The 23,211-nt window shown below is 44.1% G+C and overlaps 1 protein-coding gene across 8 annotated transcripts in view; it reads left to right on the top strand.

Moving 5' to 3' along the window:
- Window positions 1-23,211, top strand: part of cobl (cordon-bleu WH2 repeat protein) — a 559,613-nt gene that overhangs the window by 135,211 nt on the left and 401,191 nt on the right. For 7 of the 8 annotated variants that reach the window (XM_068011045.1, XM_068011049.1, XM_068011098.1 and 4 more), the window contains exon 3: window positions 5,895-6,086. In XM_068011045.1, the coding sequence (XP_067867146.1) occupies window positions 5,895-6,086 (192 nt within the window). Of the gene's footprint in view, window positions 1-5,681; window positions 5,761-5,894; window positions 6,087-23,211 lie in introns of those variants that run through there. The other variant, XM_068011057.1, reaches the window with a different exon arrangement.

Here is a 23,211-nt window from a genome sequence, read left to right as displayed (position 1 = left end):
ACATAGATAGGCTGGTGGAAAGGGCGGACACATGGCACATGAAGTTTAATGCAGAGAAGTGTGAAGTGATTCATTGTGGTAGGAAGAGTGAGGACAGGCAATTTAAAGTAAAGGGTACAATTCTAAAGGGGGTGCAGGAACAGAGAGACGAGAGATATAGACCAATCCGGAAAAAGTAGAAGGAGGGAGAGAAAATATAGGCGTAGAGACAGGAGAACCAATCTGCTTACCGAGAGATGGTAACAAAAGATCCGGGCGAGAGAAAGGCATCCTAGGACATAGAATTCAATTTCGAAACAACGAGATGGGCAAGGAAAAGTGACAAATGAGATCAGAGATGTACAAAAATCGGAGAGGTACTTGACTTGCCACAAAATAGCGCTATAGTAGATTTGCTCGTACATTAAAAGGTGCATATGTACACTTGTGCACTTAATTTATCAACATAATTTTAGCTCTCATTCAGTCATTCTTGCTACACAAGCAATTTTGTTAATATTGTGAAGACTGAGAAAGTTGGTGCTCTCTTCGGACACTGTTTTTGGATTTTCTGTCTGTTTCTATCCTTATTGCTGCAACCTCTTGCTGCTTCTACCTTGTTTGTGTTACTGTCTCAACATAATTCATAAGAAATGTTTATGATAACAAATAAGCTGAATGTTTTACAATGCACAATCCACCTGGATTCAGATAAAATCCTAAACTGGGCAGCAGTCTTGAACATTTTATCAGTAGTATGTGAACCCTGAGATAAGCTGCATCATTGAAAAACATTTCAGCTAATGTTGCTGTTTGAAAGAATATAATGCCATGGGATACTAGCATACAAACTCTGAACATGAAAGGGTTAAATGTCTTAAATGTGTTCATGCTCTGGCAAAGAACTAAGAGGAGAAATTCAGACAAATATATTAAGCATACAAATACTCTATATTCTGTATGATTTGTTTTATTCCAGCAGTGGATGTCATGGACAGGTGACGCCCACAGTTGATTCATGTTATTGAACTGAGGTTCTGCTGTACCACTTTTTGAAAAGAAATCTAATTTTGTTTCACTGCATATTACAGGAGTTGGCATGCACACGACATGTTGTAAAGCATGTATAATACTACAAGATTTGTTGGTACCTCTATCAGTGAAGCACAGCTTTCAGCCTCTAATAACTGTAATGAGCAATATAGATTCTTTAATATAATTATTTATGAAATAGGAAAAATATTATATACTACAAAAGAAACGCCAGTGAGATTTCTTAGGTAAGAAAAGTCCCTAACTCCATCTTTCCAGCCTAGTTTATTCTGCTACTTTTTTTTAAATAGGAAAGGTGATGGACTAGATTTTACCAGCACCCCAAAGTCGGGGGTCGTGGCAGGGGTCCCAGAAAAAGGCCCGCTACAGCCCTCAACGCCGGGAAGTCCCGGCCCCATATTAGTGGCGGCAGTGAGGCCTTTTGGCCCCCCTCCCCTGCCCTACCCTGCCGCTCGACGACGGGAACCCAATTAAAATATTTAAATTTATTTAAATTACATGAATAAAGACCTATCTTGTCGTGATGGCCGTCCCGCTCTAATATTCTGGCCAATGGCCAGACCTCCTGCGCCTTCTGGATTTCTGGTTGGCAATGTGAGGCGGAACACTGGTGGGGGATTATGTCATTGGGTGCGGGCGGTCTGCCCCAGACACGTAAATGAGCTGCCGTGCGAAATATCGCGGCGGCTCTGCGGGGAATGTCGTGTGCATGCACCCTGCTGCTTTTGAAGCTCATCGCTGAGATCGACAGCGAGCTTGGAAATTCCGGCCGATGTTTTTGCTGGGGTTAAGGCTAGCATTAGTTCAAAATCAACTGAACTATTTCGGTAACATTTTGGATAAAAGACCCAGTGGAACATTAATAACTTGTTATAAAAGCAAAATACTGCGGATGCTGGAAATCTGAAACAAAAACAAGACATGCTGGAATCACTCAGCAAGTCTGGCAGCATCTGTGGAAAGAGAAGCAGAGTTAACGTTTCGGGTCAGTGACCCTTCTTCGGAACCCCAATAACTTGTTGCCATGTTGAAAGTTCTACAGTTAAGATGAACTATGGTTGTAGTTCCTAGTCAATAATTGATTCTATACATGTGTTGACTCCAACACAGAAGTCCTCGAGGCGGCCAACATCCCCAGCTTGTACACACTACTGAGTCAGCGGCGCTTGAGATGGCTTGGCCATGTGAACCGCGTGGAAGATGGCAGGATCCCCAAAGACACATTGTACAGCGAGCTCGCCACTGGTATCAGACCCACCGGCCGTCCACGTCTCCGCTTTAAAGACGTCTGCAAACGCGACATGAAATCCTGTGACATTGATCACAAGTCGTGGGAGTCAGTTGCCAGCGATCGCCAGAGCTGGTGGGCAGCCATAAAGACAGGGCTAAAATGTGGTGAGTCGAAGAGACTTAGTAGTTCGCAGGAAAAAAGACAGAGGCGCAAGGGGAGAGCCAACTGTGCAACAGCCCCGACAAACAAATTTCTCTGCAGCACCTGTGGAAGAGCCTGTCACTCTAGAATTGGCCTTTATAGCCACTCCAGGCTTTGCTCCACACATCACTGACCACCTCCAGGCGCTTACCCATTGTCTCTCGAGATAAGGAGGCCCAAAAGAAAGAAAAGAAAAAAGAACATGTGTTGAGATTTGCTTTGACTCAAAGTTATAGATTGTTATAGATGGTGCTTTTACAGTCAATAATTCTGTTTGCCTATGAGGCATTCAATCAAACCTATTTTCTCTTCATACTGATGCATCAAACTATACAAACACTTCGTATAATTGCCAATCTAGAATTGAAAGCAAACCTTTGTCCCTTTTGAATGAGCAAGTTTGGTTTCAGTCATACTGCTACTTTTGTATGTTTCTAAGTAGTTTCTGCTGGTATGCATCGATGTGAAACTGACAGTCGAGGTGAGGAATCTGGTTTGCGGTCTGTCTCCAGTTGATTGATACTGGAAGGTGATAATCTCCAACAGGTAGTCTCATCCTGTTTCAAGTTTGCAGTCAGGCATTGTATATTTATAATCTAGTCTGGACCTCCTTCCAACTTCAAAAATCTGAACATTTATGGTTTAAAATTAGGAGAGCATGGGGTAGGAGCATTCACTTTCCCCTAACAATAAGAATTGTGCATTGGTGACGAAGTCCTCCACATTTACAAGAGCGAGGTGCAATACTATTTTGTCACTGCCTCTGTGCCCTCTGTGTTGCAACTCTGTTTCACTTAAGGGTTGCACTCCACAGATGCCAGGTGTTTTAGATATCATCATAACATTTTAGAGTTCAGATTAAAATTATCTGTTTCGTATAATATAATACAACAGTATGTGGCCACAACATTCACATTGTTAGCATAAGTTATGCGGCACATTGTTATGTGACAAGGCCAGCTAGAGCAAAAGTAATTAACTAATCTCAAAAAATATGCAAGAGAACATCCCTGAACTCCTCTACAGCTGATGCAAAAATGGTGCTATCCTCCACCACACATGCTAAGTCAAACTCAACCCCAACCTTGCTGAGACTAATGTTGATCTCCACCTTTCCATGGCTCCCCCCTTCACCTTCCCCTGTCCCCTTCACTGTTTTCCCCTTTTTATCCATTAACCCCGCTTGACCTGAAAAGTACTCCTCATCTTGAGTTCCCATTAAGCAATGCTGAGGAGATTAACTGGTGACTTCAAAAGATTCACACTTATTTGTAGCCACATATGTCTACTCGTTCAAAATTGAGAGTGGCTGACATGAAATAGTCTCCAATTTTGAAAGTTACAAATAAATGTAGTCTGTTTAGACTATAAACCTCCCTTTGCTAAAGATGGAAACTTTGGCTGAAAGATAATTTTGTACAAAATTTGATTTTTTTTCAGATTAAGTGGGAATCAATTTTAGTAATAGAAGTTTGCCCAGGACCAATGGTGGGAATGAAGTTATGTCTGGTAATTAGCTCATCCCCTGAATCTGTAATCTTTTTCAGGTGGACAAAAAGATGAACATTTTCTTCAAATCTTAACAGTACTTTGTGTGCTACTGTTGTCTCATGGGAAACCATATTTCAGTGACCTGGCACATGTTCTTTTAAATTGTATGCCTCTTTTGTGCTTGTAACTGGGAGAAAGAGGACCTTCTTCTTCTGGTTTTATTTGGTGGTAAGGATAAGGTCACTAGTTTTGAGATACTGGCCTAGAAATTGGTTTGTGCCTGAGTTTAATGATGAACCCAATGGTGAAAACAAATGCCTCGCTGGAACTGATGCAGGCAAAATTAGCCCTCTTGCAGCATCAGAACGCAACTGGCATTCTGGTTGTTGCTAGTTGGTGCCTAGGTCACAAAGAGGCGGAATGTCAGCCAGAGAGTCCCCAACATTAGGGATACAGTAAGTCTGGGGGGGTGGGGCGGAGGATGGGTGGGAGATCAGGAGGTGGGTCAATGGTGACCAGTCCAGTTTCCCGTGGCTCCACATTCAGGTAAGTAACATTTTTCTTTACCTTATTTTTTTTTTGGCAGGGTAGCCTCCAGCTTTCCTTTTAAGGTCTGCTGGTTTGGCTGCTTTAAGATCTGAGCAAACTGGCTTCAGCTTGCACAATGCATGCTGCTATCAGTCATGATCCAATTTTCCAAAGGGGCCTGAAAAATTTGGACCTCCCTTTGCATAGACCTTGGGTCTAATGTTAGTTTCAGACAGGCACTCTGGACCGTGCTGGGGCTCCCTAACCAGTTTGATATATAGGGCTGGATTTTGTGTAGGAGGCGGGTCTCCCAGCGCCGGGCGGAAAAGGCAAGTGGGGAACCCAACCTTGGCCTTTTCGTTCCCCCGCCCCCACCCCGCAGCAATCATCTGGTTTATTTTCAGTGTCCCGCACAGCCTGTTAACTGGCCACTTAAGGGCCTCAATTGGCCTCTGAGCAAGAAGGTTGTTTTCGGCCTATCTGGCATTCCCAGTAAGATTGCGTGGCTCTCTGCCGCCCCCCCCCCCCCCCCTTTACTCGTCATGATTCTCTGTGCCCACCCCCCCCGTCTCCAATCCCACCTTGCGTGGGGCCCATAAGATCCAGCCCATAGTGCTTGATGGCATGGACTGAGCACAAAAAACAAATTGAACCTTTCATTGCTTGTTTTTTACCCTGGAAAATAGGTGCTGCACAATCCAATGTGTAGGCCACTGTCTCATTTGTAGTTGTTTGTTTACAAAAATGTTAAAATGTAATAATTTTCATGTTTCAATAATTAATTTAATGAAAGTGCCAATATTGGCTAGAAGAATGAAACTTCAAATTAATTATTTTAAAATTGAACACAAGTAATTTAGTTTTTTAAAGTGTGTAGTTTACATAGCCATTTTTTATGACATTGTAAGTTACTTATTAAAAAGCAATGGTATATTCAACACTGGTGAGCTCTATGACCAAGTACCCTGATGTTGGTGACAAGTAAAACTATTTTCCAGCTCTAGCATCAAAGATGATTGTCTTCAGAATGATTACATTTGATTTGTTACTTATTATGCTTCTTGCCTCACTCTACAGCCACATTTATGTAAAATCCAGTGTTGGTCAATGTTGGCCATAATTATATTCTTCTCAATGAGTGTATGCACTTAATTGGTCAGAAAGAAAACTTGTAACATGTGTTTCTAGTTCCACTGTGACAGACAATGGGCAAAACTCAGGCAAACTATCACAGACTGATATGAGCGGCAAGCTGCCATACTACAACTAGCAATCAGGTGATTGGGAAAAAGTTTGTGTAGACTTCTGGTTCATTGCTTGTAAAATAAAAGTACACACAGATATTACTATTTTGGAATTTAATTTTGTATATTATTCTTTGGATTTATAAATGTTTTTGTTTTTTCACTAGAATGAAGGGTCGAGCTCCACTACCACCACCTCAGCCAGCTCCACGCAGGATCCTCACTGCTACCCAAAATTGTAGAGTTAAACATAATGAGCAGAATCCTGGAGACATGAAAGAAAATGTATTGCCTGGAACAGTGAACATACTGGTTTTCTTACCAAATGGTGCAGAAAAAACAGTTGAAGTGAGTGGAAGGTAAGCAATGAATGAGAATCTCTTCAGTCATTGGGCTGAAAACTGTGTAAACTAAATTATATTTGAAATAGCAATAATATCACATTCATCTGGAAATAAAATATTAGTTAAGTTGAGCTTTGCACTTAGATAGCTAATGGATGAATGCAGGTCATCATATCATTTGAACTTTAATTTCCCAAACAGCTTAAGTCTCATGTTCTTAAAGGCTTCTCATTATGGATTATTGGCAGACACATGAGAAATTGGTTATAGCAGTGTGTAACCAGTTCAGATGTTTGAAATAGTTGGGCAAATTTGAGGAGTCAGTAAGTTACTCTTTGTACAGCAAGACACGCGCTGCAACAATATAGAATTCTGACAAATGAATTTACATTTATTATAAGATGTAGCATCTGCCATTTGCTTGGCGAAACTAGTTTGTGCAAGCGATTTGCAGTAATTAAAGGACAAAATAGAAACCGAAATGCTAGAAATCTGCAGCAGACTTGTCAGCATCTGAAAGATAAGGTAGCATAACAACTGAAGTGGACTCTTGCTTCAGACTAAACATTTTAAGAAATCAACACTTGATAGTTGGCATTTTAAACAGTTTATGTAGATATGGAAAGGCACTATGACTGAACAGTGTTAAACAATAATTGCAATCCTGGTTCCTACTGCTGTGACTGGCCTTCATCGGAAACAAAAAGTTGCAAGAGAGAGTCGAAAGCTTCATCTAGACAGCAGAACTCTGACTGCATTCAGTTTGGGTCATGATGACCCAAATCAAATGTCATCTCACTATGGAATTGTACTAAAACCTGCACAGCATCCAGTCATGCATTTAGAGTTATTAAATTGCTAACAAGCACATGTGTGGCTTTAATTTACTACTTAATCCATGGGTGATTCAGGTCAGGTGTTCAGATTAGCTCAATGATAATTTTTACCTTTGCAGCCAGGGACAATTGGATGGGTGATGGTGGGAGTTTGTAACCTATTTTTTTTTTCCTGGATAATTGCTTTCATTATGTGCCTGTGAATGTTTCCTGCACCATGTGCTGAGAGTTCACAACAAATATTTTTACAATAGGAATATAAACAGAATATTCACTGAAGTCAGTGTTTGAATGTGAGCATGGAGCAACCTGCAACTGTCCTTCAGGGAAGGAAATCTGCTGTCTTTATCTGCTCTGGCATACATGTGACTCCAGACCCACAGCAATGCGGTTGACCTTTAACTGCTCTCTGAAATGGCCCAGCAAACCACTAAGTTATCAAGGGCAATTAGGGATGGGCAACAAATGTTGGCCTTGCCAACGAAACCCACATCCCATGAAAGAATAAAAAAAACAGTCTCTTTCTTCATTCCCTATCCCTGTGCTGTGAACACCTGTCTATGTTTCGACACAACTCTTTCCCCATCCACAGAGTTTGTTGGAATTGTCAGACAGCATCGTGCTAGCCTTGCAAGGTGGTGGGGTGGGGAGGCATGCGGGGACGGGGGTATTCTGCATTCCACAGAGTTCCAAAACTGCAGCACAAGCAAATTACAATCTGCTTTTCTTGCAATGCTTTTATAACCAGGAATCCAGCCTACAGTTCTTGTCAAAGCTAAGAATCACATCAAATAAGTTGAAATTGATCATCAACAGATGCATTTGTGCTGGATAAGATATGCACAGCTTTCAGGAATGCCACTGAAGGTCGTTGAAACCTCTGAGCTGCTTTTTCTTCACTGCTTGACACTTCCTCAAAGCAGAAATCTTGTTTGAGCTTCTTTGGCATGCAAGAAAACATCTGCTAAGCATAGGTATTTAGTTCGGCATCATCAGAGTGTTGTTCGTTTGACTGTGCTTCAGCTTAGAACAATACATCCATTACTTCATTGTTTTCTGGTAGGAATTTTTAACAGCGTTGAAGACCTGAAAGTTACTTGTCTTGGAACTGATGAAGTGTCACAGGCTCCTTTCGTTAAAACTCAGTCCAAAGTTAGTGGGGGAAATCCTGGTTCAATTTTTCAGATGGGACATTTTCAAGGTCACCTTGCAGTCTCTGCCTCAGCAATTTAAAGATGATGGCGGCAGGGCTTATTGCTCAGCTGGATGGATCTCACAGCTTCTCTGGCTGGAAATTGCTTTTTGACTCCCTCTCCCAGAGCAGTTACTACTTTTAAGGTAAAAACTTGGAAGGTTTTGGTTTTAGTCAGGTGACTCAAGACACTCTCCCTTGGGGTATTCATAGAGTGTCCTAGGATGTGGGGACCATTGTTACATAATGGCGTCTGAATGTGGTCCATTTTGAGAAATATGTGTTATTTCACACCGATTATTTTTGCCTTGGCTTTGTGCAAAAGCATTTGCTAGTCCAATTTTTGATGACAGGAGTTACTAGCGTGGGATGGGCTGTTTTACATACACAATATGTCCCCTCAAGGCAATTCCAGACGTTAATAATGGTCCCATCGTCAACAGACAAACATGTTGATTGGCAAAACAGGAGAGAATCATCTGACCTCCCCCTCCATGTTGCCAGGTAGCAAAGTGTCCATTTTCTTGTAGCTTAGTTCGACAGTTAACTTTTATTTCATAATTCCTCCAGTTCATTTCATATTTCATCACTGTTCACTCCATGAGCATGACAACAGTGACAAAGTTAGAGAGGTGAGAGCCATAACACTGCATGTGGCTTCATTTAGTTGGGCAGTTGGAACAAGAAGCTTTAGAATTTGTTCTGTCGTTAGCAATATCAATTATTAATGTGGATATCAGGAATCAAAGAGAAGATTTGGAGTTGGAAATAATTAGATTAAATTGCTCTCTGGCACATCCCATAGGTAGCCAATATTGATCTCTAAAGCAGATTATCTGCTAATTGTCACATTGCTGTTTGTGGGAGCTGGCTGGGCACATATTGGGCTAGATTTTATTCAGCCAGCAGGAGCGGGAGTGGGGTACGAAAAATCAGGGTGGACATGCTAGCCTGGAAACCCGACATTGTGACATCAGTTCCGAATTTTGTCTGGCTGGGAAGCTCCAAGGTGTTGCAATTTGAATTGGTGAACTGTTAATTCGAATGCTTTTGCATTAAATCAAACCCAGTTTTATTGGGGGGTGGGCGGGGAGATTTCAAATTTAGTCAGGGGTGCATGGGGATCATGTGCCTTCAGATCTCCGGCCATTTAAAGGGGGTGGCACAGAGACGAGGCAGTGCTGCTGTGGGAAGGCAGCCATGGTGAGCAGTGGATAGGGGATGAGGTGGGAGCGGAGGCCATTGTCAGCCTATGGTGCTGGGACTTTTGCAAGGGTGGACGCAGTCTCAAGTGTAAGGATGGGCGCACTCTCAGGTCAAAGAGTGGACGCAGTCTCAGGTGCTGGGCTCTCTGCAAGGATGGGCATAGTCTTGGCTGCAAGGGTGGCGCAGTTTTGGGTGTAAGGGTGGGCGCAGTCTCGGGTGCTGGCTCTCTGCAATGGTGGGCGCCTTTCCGGAAGTAAGGGTGGGCATAGTCTTGGGTGGTGTTCTGTTTGCAAGGCTGGGCGCTGAGGGACATTAGCGCGTATTCAGAACGGAGTAGCAATGGGAAGGTCCCAAAGTAAGTTCATCTCTCCAAGAACAGCGCATCGGAGAGGCAGAAATCAGCTTTGTGGTTCCCCATGCCATGCAGTAGCGACTCAGAGGGAGGAAAGGCCAGGATTTGGCCGGGCACATCCATGAAGCTTCAATAAGAGAGCAGTGGCAGCTGGCCATGCCAAGACGGATCTAACCGCTCCAGAGAATTTACCGGACTCATCTTAACTACCTGCAAATGTCGGAGTGGCAGTGTCAGGGAAGATTACGGCTTGCTAGGGAGGCTGTCACAGACTTATGCACCTTGATGCAGGACGAGCTGCGACCCATGGGCTTCGGTGGACACCCAATGCCTGTGGCCCTAAAGATCACCGTGGCACTCAATTTTTATGCATCTGGTTCTATCCAGGGATCCACTGGGGACATGTGTGGGGTCTCCCAGGCAGCAGCCCGTTGCTGTATCAAGAAGCTAATCAGTGTCCTATTCAAGAGGGCTGGTGACTGTGTGTGATATCGGTCTGACCCTGGCAGTCATGTTTTGAGGGCCATTGGCTTTGGGGCTGCTGGATTCCCCCAGGTGCAAGGTGTCATCAACCGCACACATATGGCCATGAAGGCAAATACAAAATGTATTGCTGGAATTGTATAAAATGCTGGTTAGGCCGCAGCTGAGTATTGCATACAGTTCTAGTCACCACACTACAGGAAGGACATAATTGCTCTGGAGAAAGTACAGAAGAGACTTTCAAGAATATTGCCAGGGCTTGAAAGTTGTAGCTATGAGGAAAGATTGGATAGGCTGGGGTTGTTTTCCTTAGAACAGAGGAGGTTGAGGGGTGACTTAATTGAGGTGTACAAAGTTATGAGGTGCCTAGATAAAGTAGACAGGAAGGACCTGTTTCCCCTAGCAGAGAGGTCAATTACCAGTGGGCACAGATTTAAGGTGATTGTTAGAAGGATTAGAGGGGACATGAGGAAAAACTTTTTCACCCAGAGGATGGTGGGTGTCTGGAATTCACTGTCCATATTGGTGGTTGAGGCAGAAACCCTCAACTCATTTAAAAGGTATCTGGACTTGCAGCTGAAGTGCTGTTAGCTGCAAGGCTGCAGACCAGGTGCTAGAAGGTGGGAATAGATTGGGCGGCTAGTTTTTCCGGCCAGCGCAGACACGATGGGCTGAATGGCCTCTTTCTGTGCCCTATCATTTCTATGGTTTCTAAGACTCCCACAGAGCAACCAGTGCCTTTCATCAACAAGAAGAACTTCTATTCCATCAACGTACAATTGGTTTGTGACCACTAGAAGAGCATCCCACAGGTGTGTGCCCGCTTCCCAGGAAGCAGTCACAGTGCCTACATACTTCGACAGTCCTAGGTGCCACAGCTTTTCAGGCCCCCCACTCGCCTTCAGAGATGGATTCTCAGGGACAATGGCTACCCATTAAAGACATGGCTACTGACGTCTTGTGAGGAATCCTCATACTGCAGCAAAAAAGAGGTACAACACTTGCCATAGGTCCACCCGAGCAACCATCGAGCAGGCCATTGGGCTGCTGAAGATGAGATTCTGGTGTTTTGATCGATCTGGTGAAGCCCTGCAGTATGCCTCAGCGAGGGTCTCGTATATTGTGGTGGTCTGTTCTGCTCTGTCTAATCTAGCACAGCAGTGGAGGAAGACCTTGCACGAAGAGGACATGATTGATCGCCAGTCCTCAACCGACGGGATTACTGAGCAGGCAGCACTGGATCTTGAACCCCTTGCATAGGATATTGAGAGACTCGCAAGGGAAACACAAAACAATCTCTTAGATACCCACTTCCTGCCACCATGATGGCCTCTCAAAGTGAATTCAACAAAGGCTCACCTCACTGTATTCCGCCTGTTGCCTCCTTCCTATCGCACATCAGTGCCTTGCGCCCAACTTCACCTCGCATTCTGAAACATCTGAGATGCTGACCAAATACGTCCTATGCCAACATTGGCAGCCCATTAGTTAGTTAGTTAGTTAGTTAGTTAGAGATACAGCACTGAAACAGGCCCTTCGGCCCACCAAGTCTGTGCCGACCATCAACCACCCATTTATACTAATCCTACACTAATTCCATATTCCTACCACATCCCCACCTGTCACTGTATTTCCCGACCACCAACCTATACTAGGGACAATTTATAATGGCCAATTTACCTATCAACCTGCAAGTCTTTGGCACGTGGAGGAAACCGGAGCACCTGGAGGAAACCCACGCAGACACAGGGAGAACTTGCAAACTCCACACAGGCAGTACCCAGAATTGAACCCGGGTTGCTGGAACTGTGAGGCTGCGGTGCTAACCACTGTGCCACTGTGCCGAGGGAGGGAGCAAGGGTGAAGGTTGCATCTCACAAGTCAGCAATGAAAGCATGAGCCATTTACAGCAATGAATCTGAACTCCATGTATTAGCACAGTTTCAGGAACCAATGCAAAGGCCACAATTAATAAACCCATGAAGCCCAAGTGTGTCTAGGGTTTTTTTTTAATCATTTCATGGGATGTAGCAAAACTGGCAATGCTAGCATTTGTTGCACACCTCTAATTGCCTTTGAGAAGGTGGTGGTGAGCTGCAGTCCATTTGCTGCAGGTACACCCACCGTGCTGTTAGGGAGGGAGGTCCAGGAGTTCGTTCCAGCCACAGTGAAGGAACAGCGATATGTTTACAAGTCAAGATGGTGTGGGGCTTGGAGGGGAATTTGCAGGTGGTGGTGTTCTGCCCTTGTTCTTCTAGGTGGAAGAGGTCGCGGGTTTGGATGGTGCTGTCGAAGGAGGCATGGTGAGTTGCTGCAGTGCATCTTGTATATGGTGCTTTTCTTTATACGCTTTTGTGTGCTTCTACGCGGTGTGACGCCCTGCTCTGGCAGCTGAGGTGGAGGCAGGCTGCTGATCGGACTGTCCCTTGGCCTGGGATGACTTTGGTGGGCGTCCTCTGGCTGCTTGCAGCCTGGATGTGCCCGGCGTGCTGAGAGGTTCCTGCACAGGTGCAGTAGTCTACTCAGTCGTCGCAGCTACTGGAGCTGAGGTCACGGCTGAGAGGCTGCTGTCCACATTCAGAGCACACTTGGGGGAGTCCCAAGAAGTGGAGGTCAGCTTTTCCTCGCTTTCAAGGCTCACTATCACCTCCCTGCTAACCTGAGATGGACGAGAACCTGGTGGAGACTCCAGGTGCCTCGTCGCTCTCTCATCTTGCCACTTTTGTGTTGAGCTCATGGCCAAGGCGATGGTGTGCAGGTCTGCATGCATCTGCAGGTTATGAACCTCGATGAGGATCGCTAACCTCTCAATGGGGAAAGCCATGTGCTCACAGGCCTGAGATGTGGCAGCAGTCATGGCATGGATGGACTCCTCCATCATCTGCTCATGGCCACGCATTGCCTCTGGCATCTCCACCAAATGTTCCCTTACTTCTCTCTGGAACACCAGCATATTCTGTGCTGCTGACATCAGAAGTTCGTCATCAGCCTGAGGCTCAGCATGGGCCTGGACACCCACAGACCTCCGACTGTCAGTGGCCTTGCCTGACACAGCCTTTGTCAGTTGTTTGGGAGCATAGATGGTGCTCTCAACAGCTTGTGATCCTGAATTTAAGTCTGAACACATTACCACCGACATGAAAGTATCTGCACTGGTCGAAGGTGCAGAGGAATGATGTGATGGTGATTCCTCAGACTGCTCCTGCTCCTCAGAGGTCAGCGGCACGTATCCCAGCCGCTGTGCTTGCCTCCAAAGTAAAGGCCTACTACCGGACCCGAACCCGACGGGGCCCGACGACATGTGTCGGGTTCGGGTCGGGTCGGGCCCCTCTTTCAGATCCAGCTTTTGGGCTCAGGTCGGGCTGGGTCGGGCCGAGTCCAGGTCAGGTCGGGTCGAGTTGGGCTGGACACACATGGTAAGTGCTCTGCTGGTAAGTATTGGAATTAAAAAGCTTACCTGAGCTTGGAGTCCGGGATGAAACTGAGTCTGTGCAGTGAGCGAGTGATGTCACTATGACATCATCACGCATGCACTGCAGCTTCCTGGAGGTTCCGAGTCTGAAGGTAAGTAAAGGGATGGTCGGGTCGGGCTTGGGGCAAAATTGGAGAGATTAGAGCCGGCTCGGGCTCGGGTCCGCTGTGGTTCGAGTCGGGTTCTTTTTCCCGACCTGAGCACGCCTTTACTTCAAAGTGCCATGACCTGCAAATAGAGAACACAAATATCTATGTGTTAGGTTGTTCCGATCTCCTCATGCCAACCATGAGTCAGGTGGATCTCCAGAAGTGTGGTGGAGGACACATGATCACAATGTCTCCATCTCAGCGTCTGCAATTGCACGGCTGCCCTGGGTCCCCGCTACCTCCAGAGCCTCATCCTCTGCTGAGGTCAAAGGACCACATCAGGGATCCCACCGCCAGTCTTCGATGCCTCCCTGGTGTTATGGGCCTGTTTCGCCTGCAAGCGGAAAGAGGGACACAGTAGACCTTACATGAAGAACAACAGTGTAGTTTAAGGGTCTGAAAGGGTTAATCTTGAGAGTGTGTAAAGAATACCTCCTGCCATAATGATGACATAAGAGATCACATGTAAGAGAGACTTTAGAACAGATATAAAATGGCTTTGGAGGACTCACACTGGCTAGTGTTGAGTGTAATAGTTGTTATGCAATAAAGATTAATTACTACAGCCTAAGAATCTTTGGCTCAATTAAATAAGGTGGTAGCTTTATAGAACCAACATATAACACGGTGCTCAGCAGTAGGTTTGAAAACAACAGACATATTACACCCAGAAGAAAAATTTGAAGCAACGAGCAGAAAATGCCTCACCTAGAAAAAACTGCAGATGTTGAGAAGAGGCTGAGAGAAACTCCACAGAATGGGTGTGGTTGCCTGCAGATCAATTCCATTGATTGGGTGAGTTACACTGCTGACGGTTGAGGAATGGTGTTAAAAACTTTTGAAGGGCTTAAAGTAATTTTCTGAAGGAATCGTGCAAGAAACAAAATGGGGAAAAACGCAATCCTTCACTGGGCTGAACACAAGGTTGAAGAACGGGAAACCCCTGAAAGTGCGCTAACTGCTGAGAAGCAGAAGAAGAAACCCCCAAACAAACAGGGGCACTCCATTCAGGCAGCCAAGCCTGAAGGATAATAAATAAACTGAAGTTCTCAAAGGGGAAACTGTCTGTCAAAACCGCAGGGAACTCTCAAGCAGCAGTGTCAATTCCATTAAGGCAAGTTGAATAAAAAAAGTGAAGTGCTCAAGCAAAGGGGAAAACCCTAAAATAGCCTATTAAAACAGCAGGGACACTCGAGAGCAGAAACCAGGGGAAACAGTCAATGCTTTTATCAATGACCTTTATGGACTAGCTGAAGGATGTGAGTATGGAAACCTTAAAGCAACATTGATAAGAAATCGTATTGTTGTGGATGTTGCTGATGAATCCATATCGGATCATTTGCAGTGGAAAGAGACCTCATCCTGGATAAAACTATTCAGCTGGTGAGGCAGGCTGAGGTCTGAAAGAACAGCAGAGAAATCCTGCGAGGTGAAAAGACCTTGGTTCAGGAAACCTTCTCCTTCACCGGAAGGCTAAAAAAGAGGCACCTGGAAAAAGGGTACACTTTGGGGGGCAGGCAGGGGGGAGCGAAAGGCGCCATTAAACCCTGCCAGCGATGTGGCGCCAAAAGTACCCCCCACAGGTGCAAACAATGTCCTGCAAATAGAGCAGAATGCTTTTATTGTAGAAAAATAGGGCACTTCAGTAAAATGTACCAAAATAAAACCACGACTACATCAAATTCTAAAGAAAAAATATTTAAGAATAGAGTGGTTAACGAAGTTAAACAACCTCCCGCAGCAGAGCAATTGAAACATTTTCTTCGTGAGATCGATGATCTGAATCAAGCCTTTTGACCTGCAGACATATATGTCAACGGACATATCACTAATTTCAAAGTCGACACCGGAGCAAGTGTAATGTTCTTATCAGACAAAGAGACTTGGCTATCCACACGCTTTCTGCAACCAATGGAACCTCAGTTACATGGCCCAGGAGCAGTTGAACTTGAAGAAAATGGGAAGTTACAGGTCTAGGGAGTCTGAAGACCGAAAATAGTATTACTTTGTGAAAAGATGCTAAACCAGTATGTCTTTTCACGCCTAGGAAGATTCCACACCCACTAATGAAGCCAGTCCAATATGAACTAGAAGACATTGTTACGACCCCCGAGGCAGGAGGAGTGCACTGTCTTTCTCAGGTTCCACTTCTCTATAGGTCATAACATATATTTAAATGTGTACGCAGTTACTGATATAGCCAGTTATATACTCTATTTTTATTTCAGAATAAAATCCACCATTCAGGTTTCTTTATTGAACAACAAAATTATTAATTTATTATAAAGCAAGACTTTGTCAATAAAGATGCAAAGCTTGAACATACAATTTGAATTATGACAGTAAATATATATATATTCCCTTCTAAATACCCAACACACGCGCGCACACATACACACACACACACACACACACACATGCACTGGTTGAAGGAAAAATAAAGAAATTTTCTCTGCAGAGATCTTTTCACAAAAAAGAATACTTTGGCCAAATACTTGTTAACTCTTGAAGGAAAAGGAGAAGATTTGGAATTATATCAGTTGTCCCTTTATTCTGGCGTTCCAAATACATGTGGACAGCTGTCACTGGGATCTTTCTGACACAGTTCTTTTCAGGCGGTGTTGAGGATTAATCTGGCAGGTTTTCCAGGAGAAATGTGGTATCAAGGATTTCAGCTATCACACAGGGGATTCTCAGGGCTTTCCAGAGAGGTGGAGAAAGGATGAACTTAAGTCTTCTCTCTTAGCAGACAGACCTCCAACTGACTCAAAACAGTCCAAAACGAAACCAACTCTTGACCACCATAAATCTTGACATGTCACTTCTCTATAAAAAACTCCTATAGTCAGAAGGCATTTGCTATTTACTTAGCTGAAGACATGTGACATCCAGTAAATATTGTTTTGAAACAGAAAGCTCAAGTCCTTCCAATGACCTTGTTTCAAAAGAAAAACAAATTCTAAAATCTGTGGAATCACTTCAGTCCCAAATGAATCCATCTACAAAATCTTCAACCACGGGTCCTCAAAAAAAAATTTAAAAAACAGAAGCACTTTCATGACAACTTGACCAGATAGGAGTCATTTCTTCCATTACTGAGCCTACAGATTGGTGTTCAGGAATGGTTCCAGTTCCTAAACCAAACGGTGATCTTCGCATTTGTGTAGATTGAACTCAATAAGGCTGTGGCATAAGAAATGCATCCGATGTCATCTGTGGATGAAAGTTTGGCAAAGTTATCCAAAAAACACTGTCTTCATGAAATTTGACATGAATAGTGGCTTTTGGAAAGTTCCATTAGATAAGAAGTTAAGGTTATTGATGACCTTCATTACTTCCTTTGGAAGATTTTGTTTTAACTGTCTTCCATTTGGTATCACTTCAGCACCGGAAATATTCCAGAGAACTATGTCAAATATTCTACAGGGCCTTAAAGCTGTAATATGCCATATGTATGACATCCTAATTCACGGCGAGTCCATTGAAGAAATAACCGAACGCAGGACGAAGGTATAACACTCAATAAGAAGTGCAAGTTTTCAAAAACGTCCATTCATTTTTTGGGACACATCGTCAGCAGTAGCAGTATAATGGCAGACGCACAAAAGACGAGAGGTATTGGCAAATTTTCACTTCCTACTTCTGTCCATGATCTCTAACGGTTTCTTGGCATGGTCAATCTGTCAATGTTGGCAAAATTCTTACCTAATTTAGCCCAAGTTACCAAACTTTTGCGACAACTGCTGAGGAAAGCTCAAGCGTGGTGCTGAGATGCACATTAGAAATAAGCATTCCAACAGATCAAGGAGATGCTGATTATGTTGGATGTTTTAGCCCATTACAACGCTTCACTTCCAACTACAATTGGAGTTGATGCCTCGTCCACAGGGATAGGGCAGTCCTTTTCCAAGAACAGTCTGATGGAAGTCAAAGACCTGTTTATTATGTGTCATGAGCGCTATCTGACGCAGAGATGAGATATGCTGTGATAGAGAAGGAAGCTCTCACGGTCACTTGAGCTTATTGGTTAAAGGTCAACATTGAGACAGACCATAAACCCCTAGTTTCCTTACTTGATGAAAAGGAACTTAGTAGGATGCCACCACGGTTCCAGAAATTCTGGTTCATGAGGTTCACCTACGAAACAGTATACATACAGGGCAAGCAACAAGCGACAGCAGATGCATTGTCTTAAGTGACTGTCGACCATCCTACTCAATGTTAAATTTATTAACGAAATTGAGCCATATTCACAGTTCACTGCATCACATTGGCTGGCAAGTTCAACTAGACTCCAACAAATTCGTCAGGCACGGAGGCAAGATGAAGAATGCATCTATGTCCTTCAAAATTGCAAGCAAGGTTGGTCACGACAGAGCCCCAAGGGTAAGTGGATGAAAATGTTCTTCGAACACAGAAGACACTTTATCATAATGGATGATTTATTGGTATATGATGAGAGATTGGTGATTACAGAGTCACTCAGAGTAGATATCTTGGAGAAAATACACCAGGGACATATAGACATAACTAAATGGAGAGCACAGACTCAGCCATCCGTGTGGTGGCCAAGAATCTCGAAGGACAGCGAAGAATTGATTTCGAATTGTGACATTTGCAGTTCACAGACTGGATCAGAGAGAACCTCTAATTTCAACCCAATTCCCAACTAGACTGTGGTAATGGTTGGCAATGGATCTATTCTTCTTTGATCGAAGATCCTATCTAATTATAATCGATTACTTCTCAAGATGGATTGAGGTTAAATGGATGTACACAACAATGACTGAAGCAGTCATCAGAGTTTTACAAAACGTTTTCGCAATACATGGTATACCTGATCAGATAGTATCCGATAATGGACCACAATTTGCAAACGATTACTTCACGCAGTTTGTGGGAAAATGTGGATTTGTTCATATAACAAGTTCTCCTTGGTATTCACAATCTAATGGAGAAGCTGAGCCAACAGTCAGAACTATTAAAGCTATGTTGAAGAAAGAACAAGATTTCCAATTAGCACTTCTGACGTAGAGTATTATTCCATTATTATGCGGATTAGCACCATCCGAACTTTTAATGGGAAGAAAACTTTGAATGCAACTTCCAATTCTACCCAAGAAATTACTTCCTGGTTACAGTGCAAGGATTATCAGAGAGTACAAGACAAAGAAAAGTTGTATCAAAAGAAACAAGCCCATAATTATGACAGAAAATACTGTACCAGAAAGCTACCAAAGTTGTTGGAAGGGCAAAAGGTAGGGGTATGAGACCAAAACAGAGAAGTAGTAATTCTCCAGAAAGAGGAAAATCAACAGCGATCTTATTAACTAAGAGCTCCAGAAGGTGCTATCAGAAGAAATCGAAGGAATCTTATTCCTTTACAGCAAAGACGTCAATTGGTAATACATTTAGATGAATCAGATGTTGAACTGGAAATTCAGAAATCACCGAATACAACAACCCTTAATGAAGGCCGTCCAAGTCAAGACACAAGAAATCAGAGAAAGACTACCAATCTTCCACATCTGATGACAACATGATCAGGGAGAGTTGTGGAGCCTCCTGACAGATTGAATCTATGAAGTCAGAGACTTGGGGGGAGATGGGGTAGTATGTAAATAAAAAAGTGAATATATATAAATGTATATTTGGATGAAGCCTTGGGGAGAAGATGTAGTATAAGAGTCTGAAAGGAATAATCTTGAGAGTGTGTAAAGAATACCTCCTACCATGTTGATGTAAAAACTCACATGTGTGAGACACTCGATAACAGTTGCAGCGTGACATTGGAGGCACACACAGGCTAGTGTGGAGTGTAAATAGTTGTAATGCAATAAAGATTCATGTTTAACTACTACAGCCTAAGAATCTCTGTGGCTAAACTAAATAAGCTGGCAGCGTACAGAACACTTATGCCAGTGGCAACCCCTCATCCCCTGATTGGGTCTCCCAAATGGCTCCTCCCTATGTCCACTCTCAGGGGATGTAATAGATGCAGCCATGCATCTGACAGCAAGTGGTGATGCCTCACCCCCTTGCCACAGCCTTTGTGGTCCCTCCTTCCCCATGTAGCACTCCCTTCTGCGTAGCCACATGCAAGCCCCAAAGAGGAGATGAATATGGAGAACTCAACGAGGTGAAGCAAAGAATGTCATTGACCCTCTTGCAGCACTGAATCCAATTCCGGGGGTGACTACATGATTTCTGACCTCCTCTGCGATCTCCATTCAGGCTTGCTTGGTCAGACGGGAGGGTCTCTTTTAGCCATCCCTTGGAAAGAGGACCTCCTGCCTTTCCCTTTTAGCCTGGGGGAGAATCTCCAGGGAGGCATTGCTAAACCGTAGGGCCACTCAATGTCTTGCCTTGGACATGGTCCCATTTGGCTCCCGCTCTGTCCGTTCAGTCCGCAGTCCTGGTGCAGGTGTGCAGGGAGGTCCTGCAGCAGTGGGTTCGGGGTGTCTTAAGAGTCACAGCAGTAGAGGGGGGAACAGTGGGCTAATGCCCTGGGGGCACGGGTTCAGATTCCACCACGGCATCTGAAGGAATTTAAATTCAATTAATTGATAAAAATCTGGAATTGAAATCTAGCCTCAGTAATCGTGCAATGAAACTATCATTGATTGTCGTAAAAACCCATCTGGTTCACTAGGGCAGGAAATCTGCTGTCCTTACTGGTCCGGTCTACATGTGACTCCAGACCAACAGCAATATGGTTGACTCTTAGCTGCCCTCTGAATTGGCCTAGCAAGCCACTCAGTTGTCAAGCGCTATTCGGGATGGGCAATAAATCCTGGCCTACCAGTGACGCCACATTCCATGAAAGAATTTTTAAAAAGCAGCAGTCGGAGATTCACCGCACCAGTGAAAGGCAGTCCTACAAGCAGGGCTGGCTGCACTTTAAAGATGGTGCCAGCACCTGCGTTTTCTTCAGCTGATTCCACCAATAGGACGGCCCCTGCGTCTCGGTTACATTAATTGGCTGGCTGCTGGGTCGGCCGCACACATGACAAGTGGCGACAGCGCCCTCTTCAGGTGTGACCGCCAGGACCTGCGACGGGCTGACAAAATTCAGCCCATTGGGGTTAATATGTTTTTAAAGTATGTCATTGGCTGTGCACTGCCTTGGGATGTCCTGAGGTTGTGAAATGCAGTATATATAAGCTAAATGGGTGCAAAAATAGCTCTCATGCCTAAAATATTTTGAATATTTACAACTTCAAACCTGTATCAGGTGACAGTGGTTAGCACCGCAGCCTCACAGCTCCAGCGACCCGGGTTCAAGTCTGGGTACTGCCTGTGTGGAGTTTGCAAGTTCTCCCTGTGACTGCGTGGGTTTTCGCCGGGTGCTCCGGTTTCCTCCCACAGCCAAAGACTTGCAGGTTGATAGGTAAATTGGCCATTATAAATTGCCCCTAGTATAGGTAGGTGGTAGGGGAATATAGGGAAGGTGGGGATGTGGTAGGGAATATGGGATTAGTGTAGGATTAGTATAAATGGGTGGTTGATGGTCGGTACAGACTCGGTGGGCCGAAGGGCCTGTTTCAGTGCTGTATCTCTAAATAAAAATTGACTGGTTGTTCTGTGAGAGTTATGGACTCTTTTTGTGTAAAGGATAGAAAGTTAGTATTTTCTTTCGACAAGTACTAGCTACTTACAACAAACCTGCTGACTTCGTCGAAACTTCTCAGTTGCACTGCCGATCTTTCAGTTTCTTGATAATTCAGTTGATATGTGTATGCATACAAGAATAATTAAGTGGGGATAATAGGTACACTGAAGAAAAAATACCTTCAGCCCTTCATTTGTTCTGTATTCCCCAACACCTGACTTCTGAGCTCAATTGCCTTATCCACTGTAGTCCTATCTGTCTTGGCCCTTGAGCCTCACCTTCTGCCTTGCATATCCTGTCTGATTGCCCATTTGACCCTTATTCCCTGACATAGGCCAGAGAAATATTTAGTAACACTTGGTATCAGGCGCAGGCCAGAAGTTGTGGGTGGACCTGCAGAACAGCTGCAAAACCTTTTACAAAAGGAAGGCATGTATATAAATCAGATCTGCGTGTAGCTGCAGGCCTCCCGTCACTGATAGCACTTTGGTGTGAGTCACCTGAGTCCTGCATACATTCAATATTTTCATCATTTTCCTCAACCCCTCTCACCTGCCCACGGTTAGTTAATTTTATTTTCATAATTTAATTTCACCTGTTTAACTTTTACTATTATAAATGGCACAGTTCAAATTCTCTTCCCTCTGAGCTCCAGCTGCTGCACATTCCCAGTCTCCTCCTCTTAGGCTTGTTGCATCACCCTGTGAGGCTCACCTTCTTTGTCCCCTGGTGTCTTCCCTCAGCACCAGAAACCAACACCAGCTTGTTCATAATGCTTCGGGCTGTTGGCAGCTCTCCCTTGTTGCTATCATTGCCTCACTTTTGTGCCTGTCTCCACCTTCCCAAACATTCCCAGTCTCAGCACAAGTCTTTTTCTTGCAACTTTTTCACCACCACTCCTCTCAGATTACTGCACTGGAAAAAATTAGTCAGAGTTTTCCTGTGCAATCCTTCAACAACTTTCAGCTTCAGCATGGATAGTCCGAGTGCCTGCCTGCTGATTGCTACTGGCTCTTCCTGGGCCCAACTTTTTTTAAATAAATATTTTGTTTCAGCATGCCAGCCCACAACTATTGAACTACATTTTTCTCTGGCCAATGGCAGGGGAATAGATGCCAAGAGGGCAAACCATATCCTTCGCCATCCTGGGTTCATTGCCAAAGGAAATCCATAGTGATATAAAAAATAATTCTGATCTGATCTGCTTTATATAACCCCATGTTTGCTTGAAATGAATCCTCTATGTTCTTGAATTGCTTCCACATAGAGATAAATATTTTCTTACTGTCACACTATAATTTACTCTTGTGTTCAGTTGGCCAAGAAAAATCTCTTCCACAAAACCCACTGTAGTAAATATGAAACAATTTTCTTGTTTTAACCCAAGATGTTCATTGAATCAAAGGATTGAACAGCACAGAAGGAGGCCAATCGGCCCATCAAGTCTGCACCAGTTCTTTTGAAGACCAGTCCAGTTAGTCCCATTCTTCTGCTCTTTTCCCATATACCTGCAATTTTTTCCCTTTCAAGTATTTATCCAATTCCATTTTGAAGGCTACTATTGAATCTGTATCCACAACTCTTATCAGCAGTATGTTCCAGCCCCTAACCACTCGTTGTGTAAAGAAGTTTTTCCTCATGTCACCTCAGGTTCTTTGGCCAGCCGCCTTAAATCTGTGCCTTCTGGTCATCAATCCTTCAGGCATTAGACACAGTTATTCTTTATTTACTCTGTCTAAACCCTACATGATTTTAAACAGCTCTATCAAATCTCCTCTAGCCTTCTTTGCTCCAAGGATAACAAACCCAGTTTGTAACATGTAACACATCATCCTGAC

Source organism: Heterodontus francisci, chromosome 2, assembly GCF_036365525.1.
Source record: "Heterodontus francisci isolate sHetFra1 chromosome 2, sHetFra1.hap1, whole genome shotgun sequence".
In the NCBI taxonomy this organism is placed as follows: Eukaryota; Metazoa; Chordata; class Chondrichthyes; order Heterodontiformes; family Heterodontidae; genus Heterodontus; species Heterodontus francisci.
This window is presented reverse-complemented; position numbering and strand designations above follow the sequence as displayed.